This window comes from Phodopus roborovskii, unplaced genomic scaffold (assembly GCF_943737965.1).
Source record: "Phodopus roborovskii unplaced genomic scaffold, PHOROB, whole genome shotgun sequence".
Classification (NCBI taxonomy): Eukaryota; Metazoa; Chordata; class Mammalia; order Rodentia; family Cricetidae; genus Phodopus; species Phodopus roborovskii.
This window is the reverse complement of record NW_026125506.1, coordinates 9,314,764-9,331,068: the sequence shown is the minus strand read 5'-3', so window position 1 is coordinate 9,331,068 and position 16,305 is coordinate 9,314,764. Positions and strand designations below refer to the sequence as shown.

Below are 16,305 nucleotides of genomic sequence, written 5' to 3'. Positions count from 1 at the left end.
TGTCTCAAAATAAACTTGCAGGGTGGCTACTGCTGCACCATGGAAGATGCAGCCACATATTGGGATGTCAGGGTGATGTGATCCTCACATAAAGGGCTTTAGGATTCTATGGTATAATTCTCAGTTTATGAAATCCTAACAACCAACGGTGGCCATGCCAAAGGTTCATAGCTAAAGGGTGGATGGAGCTGTGAGTGGATGGACAGTCCCAGGGCAGGCCAGGGCTGCCCAGTGATGATGTCTCCATGGCAACCACAGTAGCTCCTGGGCTGGAACAAGGGCCTCATTTCTCAATGAAGTTGTCCCTTCATTGGGGACTGGGAAGAAGGGGTCTCAGAGCTTGCACCCTCCTAAGGGTGCTGCACCCCATGAGCAACACAGTCTCATCCTGAGGTAGAGTCATCTGTTGAAGAGTGAGCCCTTGAGGGTTTCTGAGTGAGCTTATGAGGTTTTTTGTTTGTTTGTTTGTTTGTTTGTTTAATTTTAGCCATCGTTAAAGCTACGGGCGGAAGGGCTGGGGCGGGGTGGGGGCGCGGTTCAGATCCGGCAGGGCGTGGTTGAGGCTGGGCAGGGGCGGAGCCTGGCCGGGCAGCAGTTACTTCTTCTTGCCTTTGGCCTTGCCCTTGGCTTTCTTCTCTTTACCCTTCTCCTCCTTGCTCTTCTCCTTGCTCTTCTCCTTGCTTTTCTCCTTGCTCTTCTCCTTGCCCTTCCCCTTGTCTTTGCCCTTGTCTTTGCCCTTGCCCTTGCCTCGCTTCTTCTTCTTGGACCTGAGCATGGAGCGCACCAGGTAGCCCTTCCACACGGCCTGGATGAGCGTGGCGGCCCTCACCATGCGCACCATCTCGCGCTCAGCCTCCACCCGCTTCTTGGAGTTGATCTCACTCTCGGCACGGATCTGAGCGAACTCCTCCACCAGCACCGCGTGCCTCTCTTTTAGCTCCTCCAGCTGCAGCTTCTCCTCTTTGTGGATGCTCTCCAGGTCTTCGTATTCGTCCTAAGAGAGGGACAGGGCTGGGGGCACCTGGCATGGCCTCCCTCCTCTCCATGCGCCCCGGCTTCCGCCCCAACCCTGTCTGCACCTGGGCTCACTGCAGGAAGGACCCAACTGAACAGATCTCAGGGTGGAGGGAGGAACAAGGGCTGTGAGTTGGGCAGATCTAAGTGTGTGTGTTCTTGTGTAAGTGCACATGTGAATGCATGGGGTGCGTGCTTGAGTGCGTGCCTGTGTGTTTAGGCTAGGAGTCAACATCAGGCTTCCTCTTCAATCTTTCTTTCCACCTTACTTTTTGAGGCAGGATCTTTCACTGAACCTGGAGCTTGCTGGTGTCACTGGGCTGGCAAACTCCCAGCATCTGCTTGTCTCTGCCTCCCGGCACTGTGATTACAACTGCACACTGCAGCCTTCAGCTTCATACATGGGTGCTGGGGATGCAAACTCAGGTTCTCGCGTATGTATAGCAAGCATCCCAGTCGCTGACCCTAGCTTTGAAGTCTAGCTTCTCTGCACCTTAACGAGATTCCCTTTTAAGCTTCTGGTTTTCCGGACAATTCCAAATACCAGGGACAGTTTCTGGGATCAAGCGACCTTCTGGCTTCAGTGGCCCCTCACAGACACATGGTCTAGTCGCCCAGTAGGTGGCGCTGTTGAGTGGTGACTGAATCATGAAAACTCATTCAGAGTCGACATTTCTGCTGCCCTCTGTGACATTCCCACCTCAGGCTCAAGGCAGTGGGGTCATGTGACCATGGACTGAACTCTCCAGAACTCTGTTCTCACCGTGTTTCATCACCGTGACAAAGTTGGCTCCTGAGGATGCCGTGGCACTGTGTGTGTGTGTGGGGGGGGGGAACTGCCGCCCATGAGGCAGCTTCACAGAGGCCCAGAGCAGAAAGACCTGCCTTGGGTGACCCCAAGGTCCCCTCTCACTCCGTCGCCCCTCTCGCTGCAATTCACACCAGCCTCCCCCTCTTTCCTCTCTCTCTACCCAGTCTTTCCACTAGCATCTACCCAGACTCTACTGAGGGCGGAGCACTTCGGGGACAAGGACTGGGCGAACAGGGTCCCTGCCCAGCAAGGATCCTGTGGCCCTCAGTGGACTCTGTTTGTAGCAATTGTCTGTAGTACTGGACCCTGTGCACATTAGGCCGGTGTTGGACCATCCAGCTGCATCCCAGCCACATAAGCAGCCTCCACTGGGGCTCATGGAACAGGCTCCAGCCACACAGCTCCTGAACCTGGAGGGCACTGTGGTCAGGGCGAGAGGGGCCCCGGCTTGCCTTAAACTGTCTGGGGTGAACCCTCAGCTCTCCAGGCCTTCCCAGGCCAGGGCCACCCTTGTCACCAGCGAGTAGGTGTGGTCATACAGGCTCCCACTCCGGGTCAGGACTCTATCTAGACCTAGTTGGGGGCTCAGACACACTCAGTAATGGTGTCTCATTGACCCTTCCCCCAGGGTCCCAGGACAGACACTGCAGCCTGTGTCCCTCATGGTTAGATGCAAACTCAAGAAGGCCAACGGGTGTTGGGTGACACAGCTGATGAGCCACGCCAGTTTGGAAGGACTGTCTATGCTTCCCGCCTTATCCTGGAGCCTGGCACCTTTCAGACGCTCAGCGAATGCTGAGTGACAGTAATGGGGGTGGCCCACTGAACTGGAAGCAGGCAGGAAAGGGCCAGGCTGGAGGAGGGGACCATAGGACTGGATATTAGATGCAGCCACACCCCTCTGGATGGGTCTGGCCTTCATCAGTTTCCCGCCCTGCACCCCCCACCTCCCACAGACCTCCCACAGGGGCATGCCCCTTTAGGCAAAGGATCTCCAGAGAGGCTCATGCCTAGGCCATCTCGGGCAGCTCCTACCCCACTCGCAACCCCTCTAGTCCCCAGGAGGGACCCCCCCAGCATCCACATACCTGCTTCTCGCTCATCTCCATGTCATATTTCTGGATCCAGTTCTCAATTTCTGTCTCCACTTTATATTTTTTCTTAAACAAAAACAGAACCCAGGGACACTAAGCTGGCTCAGTGGGTAGGTACAGGAACTTAGGACTCAAGTTCAAGCCCCTGGTCCCACAAGGTGGCAGGACAAAGCTGTTCTCTGATCTCCACATAGGCGTACGTGCACGCGCGCGCGCGCGCGCGCACACACACACACACACACACACACACACACACACACACACACAGAGTTTGCTTTAAAGGGTCAGCTCCCAGCTAGGGGTGTGGCTAGAAACCTTTGCCTAGCACGAATGAGGCCCAAAGTTTAAAAATCAAATGTACTTGGAGATGGAGAGAGGGCTCAGAAGTTAAGAGTGCTGGTTTCTTTTCCAGAGGACCCAGGTTCAATCCCAGCTCACAACCCTCTGTAGCTCCAGTTGAAGGGAACCCAACCTTCTATTCTGGCCTCTGAGGGCACTGCACACATGTGATACACAGACATACAAACAGACATACATGTAGGCAATACACCAATATACATAAAATAAAAACGTAAAGAAAAATAAAGCACTGGGCATGGTACCAGGCAGTAGCACTCGGGAGGCAGAGGCAGGAGGATCTCTGTGAGTTCAAGGCCAGCCTGGTCTACAGACAGTCAGCGCCACACAGAGAAACCTTGTCTCAGAAAAAAAGAAAGAAATTTCCCCCATGCGTAAAACAGAACACATTCCGCCATAGAAAAGAATAAAGCTAGACACGGCCTCCTCCACGGGTGAACTCTGAGATGGTAGTGAGGGAAGTCTGGCTGCTGCCTGTTTGTGTCCCCCCACACCCCAGGCCTCCCAGGACACGCCACCTGTCTTGGGCTTCCCCACTCCTGGGCCAGCCCTGCCCTGCCCGCTCTGTTCTCCCCGAGACCTCAGGGCACCTTCCTCAGGGCCTGCTCTATCTCCCGATTCTCCATGACCAGGTTGTGGTACTGTGATCGAAGCGCTAGGATCTCTTGCTGTATCTTGGCCAGCCGAGCCTGGGAGGCCCGGTAATCCACCTTCTGCTGCTTCTCGGCCTCCTGCTTCGTGCGGAGGAGGCTGTTCTCCGAGAACTTGAACACCTGGTGCAGGTGGTTCTTCAGTTCTTGGATCACAAAGTTCTCCTTCTCCACCTAGGGCGGGAACAGTGAGGGTGGGGCCCTGTTAACAGCCACACACACCCACACACACCCACACACAACCCACACACACACCCACACACGCACATCCACACACACACACACACACCCCACACACACACAGACACACACACACACACACACAATCGCAGGGGCAGCTGGCCATTGGCTGTGCCCTCCCTTAGGGTTCAGAACCAGCCAGGCTTAATGCGCATCTCGGGCCTGGGACCACATGCTCCCCTCCACCTAGGAAAGGGGTCAGCAAACACAGGCTCAGAGGCCAGATCCAAACAAACAGCCACATCTGTCAATGAACTGGGACCCCGCCCTTTCATTCTGATACTGTTCTGGGCTGCTTCCACACTAACAGCAGAGTCGTGTGGAGGTCACTGGCCCACTGGGCCCAGCCTGTGTAGTGTGTGATCCTTTGGAGATGAGATATGGAGCCAAAAAGAAAGCAGGCTTCAGGAAGACAGTAGCCGCTGAGGACCCACGCCCTTCAGGATGGGACAGATCTGAGTTGTGACTGACCCTCCCTGGGACTCATTATAATACACTACGTAGTCAAGTCTGGGGCAGGGGGTTGGTTGGTACGCACATACAGGTATGCTTTAAGCTGCCTGCAGAACCTCTGGATGTTCAAGTATTCAAACCCTTCCAAGAGATGAAACACAACTCAGTGTTCACAGCTATAGAGTAGCCTGCTGTACCTCATTGGCCTGCAGCTTGTTGGCTTAGGCGAAGCTGACTTTCCACGGATCTCAGGGACCTCCTGTCCCTGCCTCCCCAATGCTGAGATTATAGAGGTACACCACCATACCAACTTAAAAAAAAGAAGAAATGGGCTCCAAGGCTCAAACTCAGGTTCCCCATCCCCAGCTTGTACAGAAAGCTTTTCATTCACTGAGCCATGCCCAGCCCTGTACTTTTCTTGAGACAGGGTCTCTCTGTGTAGCCCTTGCTGCCCTGGAACTCACTCTGTAGACCAGGCTGGCCTTGAACTCACAGAGACCCACCTGCCTCTGCCTCCAGGGTGCTGGGATTAAATGTGTGCGCCACCACTGGCCAGCCCTGTACTTTTTTCGTAATAGGCTTTCACTCTTCACTTTTGCTTCAATACTCTTGGGTTTCAGATTTCTTTCAAGATTGAATATAGTTTTTAAAAATCTGTGTGTGCGTGAGTATGCACACGTGTTTGTGTGTGTATATGTGCACATGAATGCAGATCCCTGTGGTGCCCAGAAGAGGGCGACATCCCTGGGAGCTGGAGCTACAGGTATTTGTGAGTGGCTGGACATAGGTGCTGGGACCTGAACTCTTCTGCTCTGCTAGAGCAGTATATACCAGGCGTGATGGCACAGGCCTTTAATCCCAGCACTCCGGAGGCACAGGCAGGGGGATCTCCATGAGTTCAAGGCCAGCCTGGTCTCTGGCATTCCAGACCAGCCAAGGCTGGATAGTGAGTCTCTGACTCAAAGGAACAGTACGCACTTTTAATCACCGAGCAGTCAGTACAAGCCCTCCCCCATTTGTCTGATATCTCTCCTATGTAAGAAGAACCCACTTTGCTGGAGACAAAGACAGTTTACCAACCCCTGGCTGGAAAGGCCTTTCTCACTTGTCTGGCTCAGTCCCCCCTTTTTTTTAATCCTTCTTGTCTTAGAGGCAATGTCCCTGGTCCTTCTGGCCCGAATTCAGTTCTCATCTGTTCATAGTGCCCTGTCCTTACCTTCATACTACCAAACAGCACTCAACTAATTCTTTAATGCCCTCCTGGGTGGGTCCTGTGAGCTCTTGAAGCTGGGTTTATTTAAAGACATACCTCCTAGTGAAATGCTCGGGATGATCTCTATGGAGTCAACGAAGAGGAAGCTATTTGAATCAATGAGAGAAAACCCAAGTCCCAAAAGAGACTTGGCTGCTCGGGCGGGGCGCAGTTTGTCCCAGAACCCGAGGGATGCTGGGAAGTATACCTCCGACTCCTTACTCTTCAGCACCTCCGCCAGCTCAGCCTGGAGGGCATCAATGACTTCCTGGTTCCTTTCATTCCTCCGGTTGATGTCCTGTATGAACTGGTTCTTCTCCCTTACTTCCATAGGGCTGGTGAGGAGCTTTTCAAAGAGGTAGCTCCGAAGCTCCATCAGGCCTTCGAGGAGGTGCTGCGCCCCTGGGCTTCTGCCTGGAGCCTGCACCTGCAGTAGCGTGGACACCTGGGAATCACTGAGCAGAAGCCTCAGGATGGTCTTGGTGGAATCTCGGAACTGGTGTGTCAGTGGCCACAGGCTGGCCTTGTATAGCTCTATGGACAGTAGGTGCTCCCGGAACCAGGCTTCATCCGCTTCCTCCTCTTTCTCCAGCTGTTTTTGCTTCTCCTGTAGGATGCTGGCACCCTCCAGCAGGACGTGGCCAATGTCCAAATGCTCTCTGATGGCCCTCACGAGGTCTTCGGGGAACATTCCCTCCAGAACCTCTTGGTGGGACTCGACATAGGACATCAGGGTCACCAGCCCCACTTTTTGTATGGCCTCATCCAGGACTGACATGATTCTCTTGGCCTCAATGGTGCTGAGCTTGGATTTGGATGGGGCCAAGGTCTTCATTGGCTCAACTGGGATTATGTCTGTCCTCAGTGGGATTCTGTGGATGGCCAGCCCATGGTAGGAAGGGGCCATGCTGTAGATGTCCAAGGCCATCTTTGGAGCAGCTGGCTTTGCCTCTGTATACCCTGGTACTGAGCCGTCAGACAACTCAAAGCTCTTCTGGCTTTTCAATCAGCAATCCTGCAAAGGAAGGGGTGGCTATTAGGTGCGATGGCCACGGCAACCACTCTATAGAACCTGGGAGCTACTTTTTAACTCTTTGGGGTTTTTGTTTTGATTTCAGTTTTTGTTTGGTTTTGAGAGAGGGTCTCTTATAGCCTAGTCTGTCCTCACCCCTGACACAGCTGCTGGGATTGTAGGTGTGTACCACCCTGCCAGGCTTGTCTTTTAGCATCGTGATGATGCTTGGGGCTTGAATGAGCCACTGGAGTTAGAGAACTGAGGGTGGAGAGGAGTCCCAGGCACATACACCAGGCAAGAGACACTCACCATCCTGAGGACCTTCATATGGCGGTTACCCAAGCGGCAGAAACATAGAGAGGCCAGCTTTAGGCAGCTGAGGTCACCCAGCAGTGTCAGCAGCAGGGAGCCACTCAGGGGGAAGATATGAGTGGGGTCTCAGGGGCGGCAGACCCTGGAGGAGTTGAAGCCGCGGCACTGTCCAAGCAAAGCAGAGAGTGGACGACGCGATGGCCCGCCCTCACTTGCATTGCCTCCCCATGTCGACCCCGAGCGCCTGGGACACGGTGTGCCGGGTCAGTGGCCCGGCACACAGGGGAGCTGCGACAAGCCACCACAGGTCATAGAGTAGAATGGGACATGGACAGTGCAGGATGGGCCAGAGTAGGAGAGGACATGGTCGCCCGTAGAACAGGTCACGGAATAGGACGTGAACGGGACAAGACACAGGCAGAGCTGAGCAGGTCACAGCCAACAATGCGGCAAAAACACGTGTCAGGAGTGTGTGTGTTTAGGTGTGTGCATGTGCGCATGCCCGTGTAGTGTGCATGTGCATGGAGTGCTGGTGTGTGTAGATAGGCATGCGTGCATGTATGTATGGATGAGTGTGTGGGGTGTGTGTGTATACGTGTGTGTGGTGTGTGCACCTGTGTGTATGTGTGCATACATATTACATGTCCACATGCAGGCCAGAGGTCACCATTGGGTGTCTTCATTTATCCATCCCTTCCTTGTATTTTGAGACAAATCAATTCATGTCCTGGACCAGTGGTTCTCAACATGTGGGTCGTGACCCCCATTGGGTTTGCATATCAGGTATCCTGAGTATTAGATATTTATATTACGATTCATAACAGTAGCAAAATTACAGTTATGAAGTAGCAGCTGAATAGTTTTATGGTTGGGGGTCACCACAGCATGAGGAACTGTACTAAAGGGTCACAGCGTCAGGAAGGTTGAGAACCGCTGTCTGGACTAGGTTCTGAAACAGAGAAGGACATCAGTGTAACAGCTGGGAAGCCACTAAGTCCAAGGTTTGCTTAGCAGATCTGTATCAATAGCATCTAACTTACATGTTTTTTTTGAGGCAGAGCCTCGTGTAGCCCAGGCTGGCTTGGAACTTGCTATGTGCGAGAGGGTGCCCTTAACCTCCGGCCTCCATCCCCAAGTGTGAGGACTGGGGCCACACCAGGTTTGACAACGTTACTTCCTTAGTTCTGACCTATGAAGTAACATTTTGGGGATCTGAATGAGGCCTGCAGAGAACGTGTATTATCTAGGCAGGTTTTCTACAAGTTCACAATTATTACAAAGTAAAAGGTTTGTCTGAGCAACTGTCTCAGAAAACTCAATGGTGACATCAGAAATCAATAATTTTGTTGGCAAGCAGGTGGTAGTGGCACACACCTTTAATCTCAGCAATCGGGAGGCAGAGACAGGAGTTTGAGACAGAGACTCTGTTTTACAGAGTAAGAGCTACATAGTGAGACCCTGTCTCAAAAAAACAAAACAAAACAAAACTTCCTGTGGCTTTGGTAACACAGTGGCCGTGGAGGGACCTGGCAGTGGCTCCACTGGGTCTGGTTACCCCTGGGGGTGGGGCCTGGCTCCCTTTGCCATAAGGAGGAATCCCTGGGTTCAATGGAAGTTTCGAGTACAGGACTTGGACATGGTGAGTCCCAGGGAAACTGAAGTGTGAGTCTGAACCACCACAGTGTCATGTATGAATGCCATCTCCATGTTCAGCCTGCCCCTTCTTCATGTTCCTTGCCCTGCTGGCTGGCTCTGATGTCCCCACACAGATCTGATTAATTATTCACCATCTTTCCCTTCTCCAAAGATGTTCCTGCCAACAGAAGCGGGGGCTCGGGGTTTGTTACACACTGTGACTAGGGAAGCCTGGAGGTCGTGTGTGGAGCGGAGGGCAGAGGACTCACTTTTGGACTCTGAGTTCCCAGCTGCTGTCACTGGAGGGGACAGTGGCATTGCTGTCTCTGTCTACTCAAGTCTGTGTCCTTGTCAGGTAAAGGCACCAGGTTTTCCTCAGGAAACAGCCTCCCCCATCATAGGCAGTAGCTCTGGTTTGCATACAACCCCACAGGTTCATGTGTTAAAGCTTTGGTCCCTAGCCCACGGCACCATGGCCATGCAGAGACCTTTCTTTAAGAGGTGGGGCCTGGAGGGGAGGTTGTTGGGGTTTTCTTTTTTGGGCGGTGGGTGAGTGTTAAGACGGAGTCTTACTATGTAGCCCTGGCTGGCCCGAAAGTCACTATGTAGACCAGGCTAGCCTTGAACTCACAAACATTCTCTTGCTTCTGCCTCTGGCCCCTCTGCTGGGATTAACCTAGGTGGTGCAAGGTTCTTCGGTGACTGGGGCTGTCTCTCTTTTTTTCTCTCTGTCTCTCTCCTCCCTCCCTTCTGTCTCTCCAACTGGAAGAGAGCAAGCTCATCTCTCAAGGCTCTGCCATGATGTGATACACTGTCTCGCCTCAGCCTCAGCAGCCACAGACCAGCCTTACAAGTCATTCACCTTGCTTTGCCATGGCGAGAACGCTGACTAACAGTAGACTTGGTGGGACTGTCCATCAGAGTCATCGTCCTGTCCACTGTGTCTGAGGGGCAGGGACTCTGGCTGAGGGGAAGCTTCAGGGGTGGGAACTGCCAAGCTCCCAGCTCCTTCCTAAAGACCCTACTAACCCAGGCTGAAGTGGGGGGTGGGGGGGAACTTTCTCGGCTCCTGTCTGAGTTCTGAGGCCTGGTTGGTCAGCATTGTTCTCTTTGCTATGCTTAGCCTCCATGCATTTCTGGTGTTTGTGATCAGAGAGGCTCAGCTGATCAGATATCCAGTCAAAGAGCCTTAGGTGACCAAACAGCCCAGGAACTGATGGTGGCACCAGATAAAGATGGAGGAGGAGAAAGCGCTAGGCAGAGCCACAGTGCACTGTCTTTAGGTCACCAAACCTCAGATGGTGAGTCAATTGGGTAAGTATCTAACATGTCTAAGGACAGAGAAGAGAGGTGCTAGCTCTGTTGTGAAGGATGGGAGGCTCCTTGGCTGGACAAAACACCCTCAGAGTGACAACCTCCTCCAAGGCTAAAGGAAGACCTCGCCCAAGGAGGTGCCATCTTGCTTCCCTGGGACTCATTCCCACTTCCTGCTCTCTCCCCCACAGAGTGAGTTCCCAGGGTGCCTTTTCCTGATTATAGTTTCCTGGACAGCTCTGGCGCCTCTCCCTGGACCCTCTCAGGATGAAGGACCCTGCCCAGAGGCCACAGGATGAATGAAGGAAGTGTTGGATGGACACACTGTTCCAAGTTGTCCTGGGAGTTCTGCAGGTGTCAGTCAAAACTCCCAGGATTCTTGGGAGACGAAGGCTGGAAACCCAGAGCCACAGGGAATGTTTCCAATTTGCTTTCAGCCAAATTGCCTCTTTGGCTTTAAAGGGCAAGCTTGTTTTCTTTGATTACCAAGACGCCCATCAGTTCTTGACAGCTCATTTGGGTGAACCCGGGAAGGGGAAGGTGTGGGGAGAGGGGTGAATGATGAAATTACCCGAGAAGAGAATCTTTTCCTTGAATTCTAATGAGTGTTCCGTGTCCTTTTTGATGCAACCAACGTTCATACTGAAATTGTCATCAACCCAGCCTCCCCCTCTTTAAGATTTCTGCCCTGAGAGTTAAGTGGGGGGTGGGGACTGCCGATGCACCAGGATTTAATTGTCATGAGTTCTATTGATTTATCTTTATCATGCAAATGTGCCTCCACTTCATTCAAACAGGCCTGTTGGAAATTTATTACTGTGCTCTGGTTTTGGAAAAAGAAAAAAGAGCCCCCCCCCACACACATATGGGAAAGAAGATGAAAGAAACCTGTGACTATTTCACAGATCCAATCCTGGCTGTGGGGAGGATGGGGTATGGAGAGGGCATCTTGGTTTAAGGACTTCTTTGTAATACTGGCCAATAGGTTAGAACTTACCTATGTGTTCTAAATGCGCCCGTGATCTCAGCACTATGGAGGCAGAGGCAGGAGGGTCAGAAGTTCACGACCATCCTTGGCTACACAGGGAGACACTGTCTCAGAAGAACCAAAACAAACAGAAAACCGAAAGTACTTCCTAGGGATGAGTCCCTGCGAGGTCATGCCATGTCCTGCATTTCACAAGCAAGGGAGCTGAGAGTGGTACAGGAGCCCAGTCAAACACGAGGACACAGGGAACTGCCACCCGTGCTTGGTGAGATAGGTCAGTGGGTAAAGACGCTTGCTACCAAAACTGAGGACCTGAGTTCGATCCCTGGAACCCGATCCCTGGAACCTATGCTGTAGGGAGAAAACCCACTTCCCAGAGCCGTCCTTGACTTCCACACATGTGCAGTGGCATGCCGGCACTCACACACACACACACACACCAACACCAATAATAATAATAGCACTGAGTTTACCAGCCATATGACGTCCTCACTTAGAGCCAGACAACAATGTCATCTGGTTTGTTTTTGGTTTGCTAGACAGGATCTCACTAAATTGTGGGGTCTGGCCTTGACCACATGATGCCCTCCCTACCTTAGCCTCCTGTGTAGTTGGGAACTACATCTTGTGGGCTATATGTGGTTCTGAAGACCCCTGGGATGGGCTTGGCAGCAGAGCTGGAAGTAGAGATGTCAGTAGCTAGGATCTCAGCTGTGATCAGAGGTTCCAGTGCTTCAGAGACAGGGCAGTGGCCAGTCACAACTGGGGATAGCTGTTCACGTTGCTGCTTGCAGTGGCCGATGTTCTGCAGCTTGGGACTGACCTTGGCATGGTCACCTAACCTTCTATAGGTTCCAAAGTGGGCTCACTGTGTGATAACTGAGTTCAATTGGCGCCCAGTTCCTGTGGCTCCCACCCAGCCATATGGGTTTGGATGAGCTGACCACCCTCTCTAAGCATTGGCTGCTCCCTCAACCCCCATAAAAAGGGGAGAGACAGGATGTACAGAACTCTTGTGTGAATGTGATACTGCCAAACCAGCTTTTATGACTTTTATTACTAACACTAAAAAGTGAGAGCAGCAGAGATGGCTCCGTGGTTAGGAGCGCCTGTTGCTCTGGCAGAGGACCGGGGTTTGGTTCTCAGCACCCACATGGAGGTACACAACCAGGAATAGTGTTCCAAGGGATACAGCGCCCTCTTCTGGCCTCTGATGGTACTGCAAACATCATGCACATATATGCATCCAGGCAAAACATTCACATACAGCTGGGCAGTGGTGGCTCATGCCTTTGATCCGAGTACTCGGGAGGCAGAGGCAGGTGGAGCTCTGTGAGTTTGAGGCCAGCCTGGTCTACAGAGTGAGTTCCAGGACAGGTTCCAAAGCTATACAGAGAAACCCTGTCTCAAAAATCCAAAACACCAAAACAAAACTAAATTAAAAGAAAGAATCCCTAAAGCATGACTATCACACATCACTCTACAGATTGAACAGAGCAGGCGCAGAGGCAGGAGGATCCTGGGGTGGTTAAGTTCCAGGTTCAAAGAAAACTCTGCCTTGCAGGAACAGCCAAGGAGTTATGGAAGGACACTTAATCCTCATCTGGGTTCCATGCCAGGCGTCTTGAATTCCTTTCTTGGTCTCAGTATGCTTTAGAAATGTGTATTTCTAATCACGCATGACTGTACAGTGCATTGTTTTGGGGTTTCAAAAAGGAAGGGCTGGGAGTGGTATATGTGTTTAACATGTATGATGTTCTGGGTTCTATCATAGCACTAATATACACATGCACACACATATACACATACACACAAGTACAGGCACATGCACACATATATGTATATGTACACACATACATACACACACATACATACATACACACACACATACATACACACACACACACACACACACACATACACACTAAATAAATGACATATAATTTAAAACACAGGCCAGAAGCTGGGGTATGGTGTGGCATGATGGCACACAACTTGAATCCCAGCACTCGCGGGAGGCAGAGGCAGGAGGATCTCTGTGAGTTGGAGGCCAGCCTGGTCTACAGAGTGAGTTGCAGGACAGCCAGAGTTGTTCTGCAGAGAAAGCACCGTACCTGAAAACACACACACACACACACACACACACACACACACACACACACACACACACACACACACTGTAGTCCAGAGAGATGGCTCAGTCTGTAAAATACTTGCTGCTCAAACCTGAAGCTCCCTAACACCCATGTAAAAATAAGGTGCGACACAAAGAATAAAACTCTACATCTTTAAAAAAAATATCAATTACCTACCAGAGTGTAAAATATCAATATAATTAATACATGTAAGAAGCACAGAATATGTGTTTGCCTGGAGTTTTGATGCTGGGGATTAAACTTAAGGTCAAAAAAAAAAAAAAAAAAAAAAAAAGAAAAGAAAAGAAAAGAAACCAAAAGCAACACAGAGCAAAACAAAGAAAAACTTAAGAGCTTACATGTCCAGCACAATCAGTGCTACCCAACTGCACTTTGGGCCTGCATTACTCCGTTAAAAAGAACTTTAGTTTTATGTTATGTTCATTGGGGCTCTCTCTGCATGTATGTCTGTGTGAGGGTGTTGGATCCCAGGGAACAGGAGTTACAGGCAGTCGTGAGCTGCCACATAGGTGCAGGAAATTGAACTCGGGTCCTCTGGAAGAGCAGTCAGTGCTCTTAACCACTGAGCCATCTCTCCAACCAAGCCTGCATTAGTCCTTTATAATTAAACCTGTGTTGAGTAATTTTAGAAGGAAAATGCATTTCTTTGTCAATTAAAAGAGAAAAGGTCACCTGCATTTGAAAACATTAGTGTTAAAATATTTTGTTAACTACAGGATCTAACCTGTTGCTATATGCATTTGAAAACATTAGTGTTAAAATATTTTGTTAACTACAGGATCTAACCTGTTGCTATAATAAAAGCTGAGGTTCAAAGATACCTTTCCCCTGATGCTCCATTCCAAATGTTCTTGATTCTGATTCTGATCACTTTTAATTCCAAGAACACTAACTAGGACCTCAAAGGAAAAGTGTATGTGTGTGTATGTGTGGTGGTATGTGTGTATATGTGGTGGTATGTGTGTGTGTGTTTGTGTGTGTGGTGGGGTGTGTGTGTGTGTGGTGGTATGTCTGTGTATGTGGTGGTATGTGTGTGTATGTGTGTGTGTTTGTATGTGGTATGTGTGTGTGGTGGTATGTGTGTATGTGTGTGTGTGTGGTGTGTGTGTGTGTGTGTGTGTTGGTATGCATGTAGGGGCTATGTGCATATGAGTGCAGGTGTCTATGGGGCCAGAAGAGGGGGCTGGATCACCTGCAGGTGGAGTTGCAGACAGCTGTGAGCCACTTGATGTGGCTGTGAGGAACCGAGAGGGTCCTCTGCAAAAGCAGTGTGTGCTCTTAATGAACAAGTCCAGCCGCCCCCCTCCCCCACTTTAAGAGACAGCAAGCACTTTGTGCAGCTCAGGTAGCCTCCAGCACTCATCCACAATAAGCACTCAATAAACACCTGTTAAATATGTGAGTATTTTCGGCGTGAGCCAGGAAAATGCTCTTGGAAATGTGTTTGACAGAAAGAGCTGAAGTAGAGTGAGTCACGTCGGGGAACCACCACAGTTCGCGGAGCAGTCACTGTGCGGCTGTGCCCGTGCCAACTCTCCCTTGCCCCACCTCATTCAGTCTTCCCAAGAAATTCTTCCTCTTCAGGACGCACAGGGAATCACATTTTAAACGCACGAGCTAAATGTTAAAGTTAATGTCAAAGACAAGGATATAATCAAAATCTTGTACACAGTCAAAATGACTGAGGTAGAGTGATGGTGTGGGGTCTAATAGCACTCACATACACACAGTGTCTCACAACCACCTGGAACCCCAGCTCCAGGATCCCCAATCCTCACTTCTGGCCTCCTTGGTCATAGCACACACACCGTGCACAAACATACATGTAGGCCTCACAGATACACATAAAGTTAAAATAAACACATCTTTGTTGCTTTTCGAGGAAGGGTTTCTCTGTAGCTTTGGCGCCTGTCCTGGAACTCACTCTGTAGACCAGGCTGGCCTCGAACTCACAGAGATCCGCCTGCCTCTGCCTCCCGAGTTCTGGGATTAAAGGCATGCACCACCACTGCCTGGCCCAAAATAAACAAATCAAATCTTTTAAGTTTTTAAAAAAAAGTGTGCAGGGCTCTTTCAGAGGACCTGAGTGTAGTTCCTGGCACTTATGTCAAGCAGCTCACAAATGCCTGCCAGTAACTTCAACTCCAGGCTCGAGTGGATCCAAAATCCCTTTCTGAATTTACATGCATGTACCCTACCAATACACATATAGTGATCAAAATAATAAAAATAAATCTTCAACAAACAACAATTTAAAAAAAAAAATTAATTAGGCCAGGAGTGCCTTTAACCCAGCCCTCAAAGGCAGAGGCAGGCGGATCTCTGTGAGTTCGAGGTCAGCCTGGTCTACAAAGTGAATTCCAAGGCAACAAGAACTACACATAGTGAGACCCTGTCTCAAAATCAAAAGAAACAACAAACCCCTAATTTAAGCATACACTGAAGGTAGGATCCTGCACCGGGCAAGCTCACCTGAAAACATAGGGTCCTTAGTAGGGACATCCAATGCCTAACAAAACGACCCACCTTCTTACTTGAACTAAGTTCACTGGGATGTCTACATAAATGGTACTACTGAGGGATGAGGGGCGGACGGGACAGGAGATGGGATTATCTAAAGAGGATGCTCAGTGGTCCTTGCAGGAGGCCTAGAGGAGGCTGGACCCAGGCAGAGTAGAGGCATGAGTCCCTGGAGCTAAATGGTCCGGGAGTGGGACGAGGACCCCTCGGGGGTCACTGGACAGAGAGTCCAAGTAGCGCACACCACACGCAGCCCTGGGGCTTCCCCGCTGTCACTCACCGGCTCCTTAAACTGCAAGTTTCTCTGCCCACAGTTAACCACCTCGGCGGTCCCTGTGTTGCTAGGTTACGCGCCAATCTTAGAAGGCGGGACTCTGTGCTTGACTGACCTCCTTTTCACCATTCAACTTCTACTCAGGCTGCCTTGGCTCCGCCTTCTGAACGACGACCAATCAAAACCACCGTATCCCTGACGTTTCGCCAATGGAAAGACA

At 50.8% G+C, this 16,305-nt stretch overlaps 1 protein-coding gene across 1 annotated transcript; it reads right to left on the bottom strand.

Moving 5' to 3' along the window:
* Window positions 1–493: 493 nt before the first annotated feature.
* On the bottom strand, window positions 494–16,240 carry Iqcd (IQ motif containing D). Its single transcript, XM_051176546.1, has 5 exons — window positions 16,092–16,240; window positions 6,080–6,886; window positions 3,867–4,100; window positions 2,914–2,985; window positions 494–994 (listed from the first exon to the last, which is right to left on the bottom strand). The coding sequence occupies exons 2-5, from the start codon at window positions 6,797–6,799 to the stop codon at window positions 596–598; spliced, it is 1,425 nt and encodes a 474-aa protein (XP_051032503.1). The 5' UTR covers window positions 6,800–6,886; window positions 16,092–16,240; the 3' UTR covers window positions 494–595.
* Window positions 16,241–16,305: the final 65 nt, after the last annotated feature.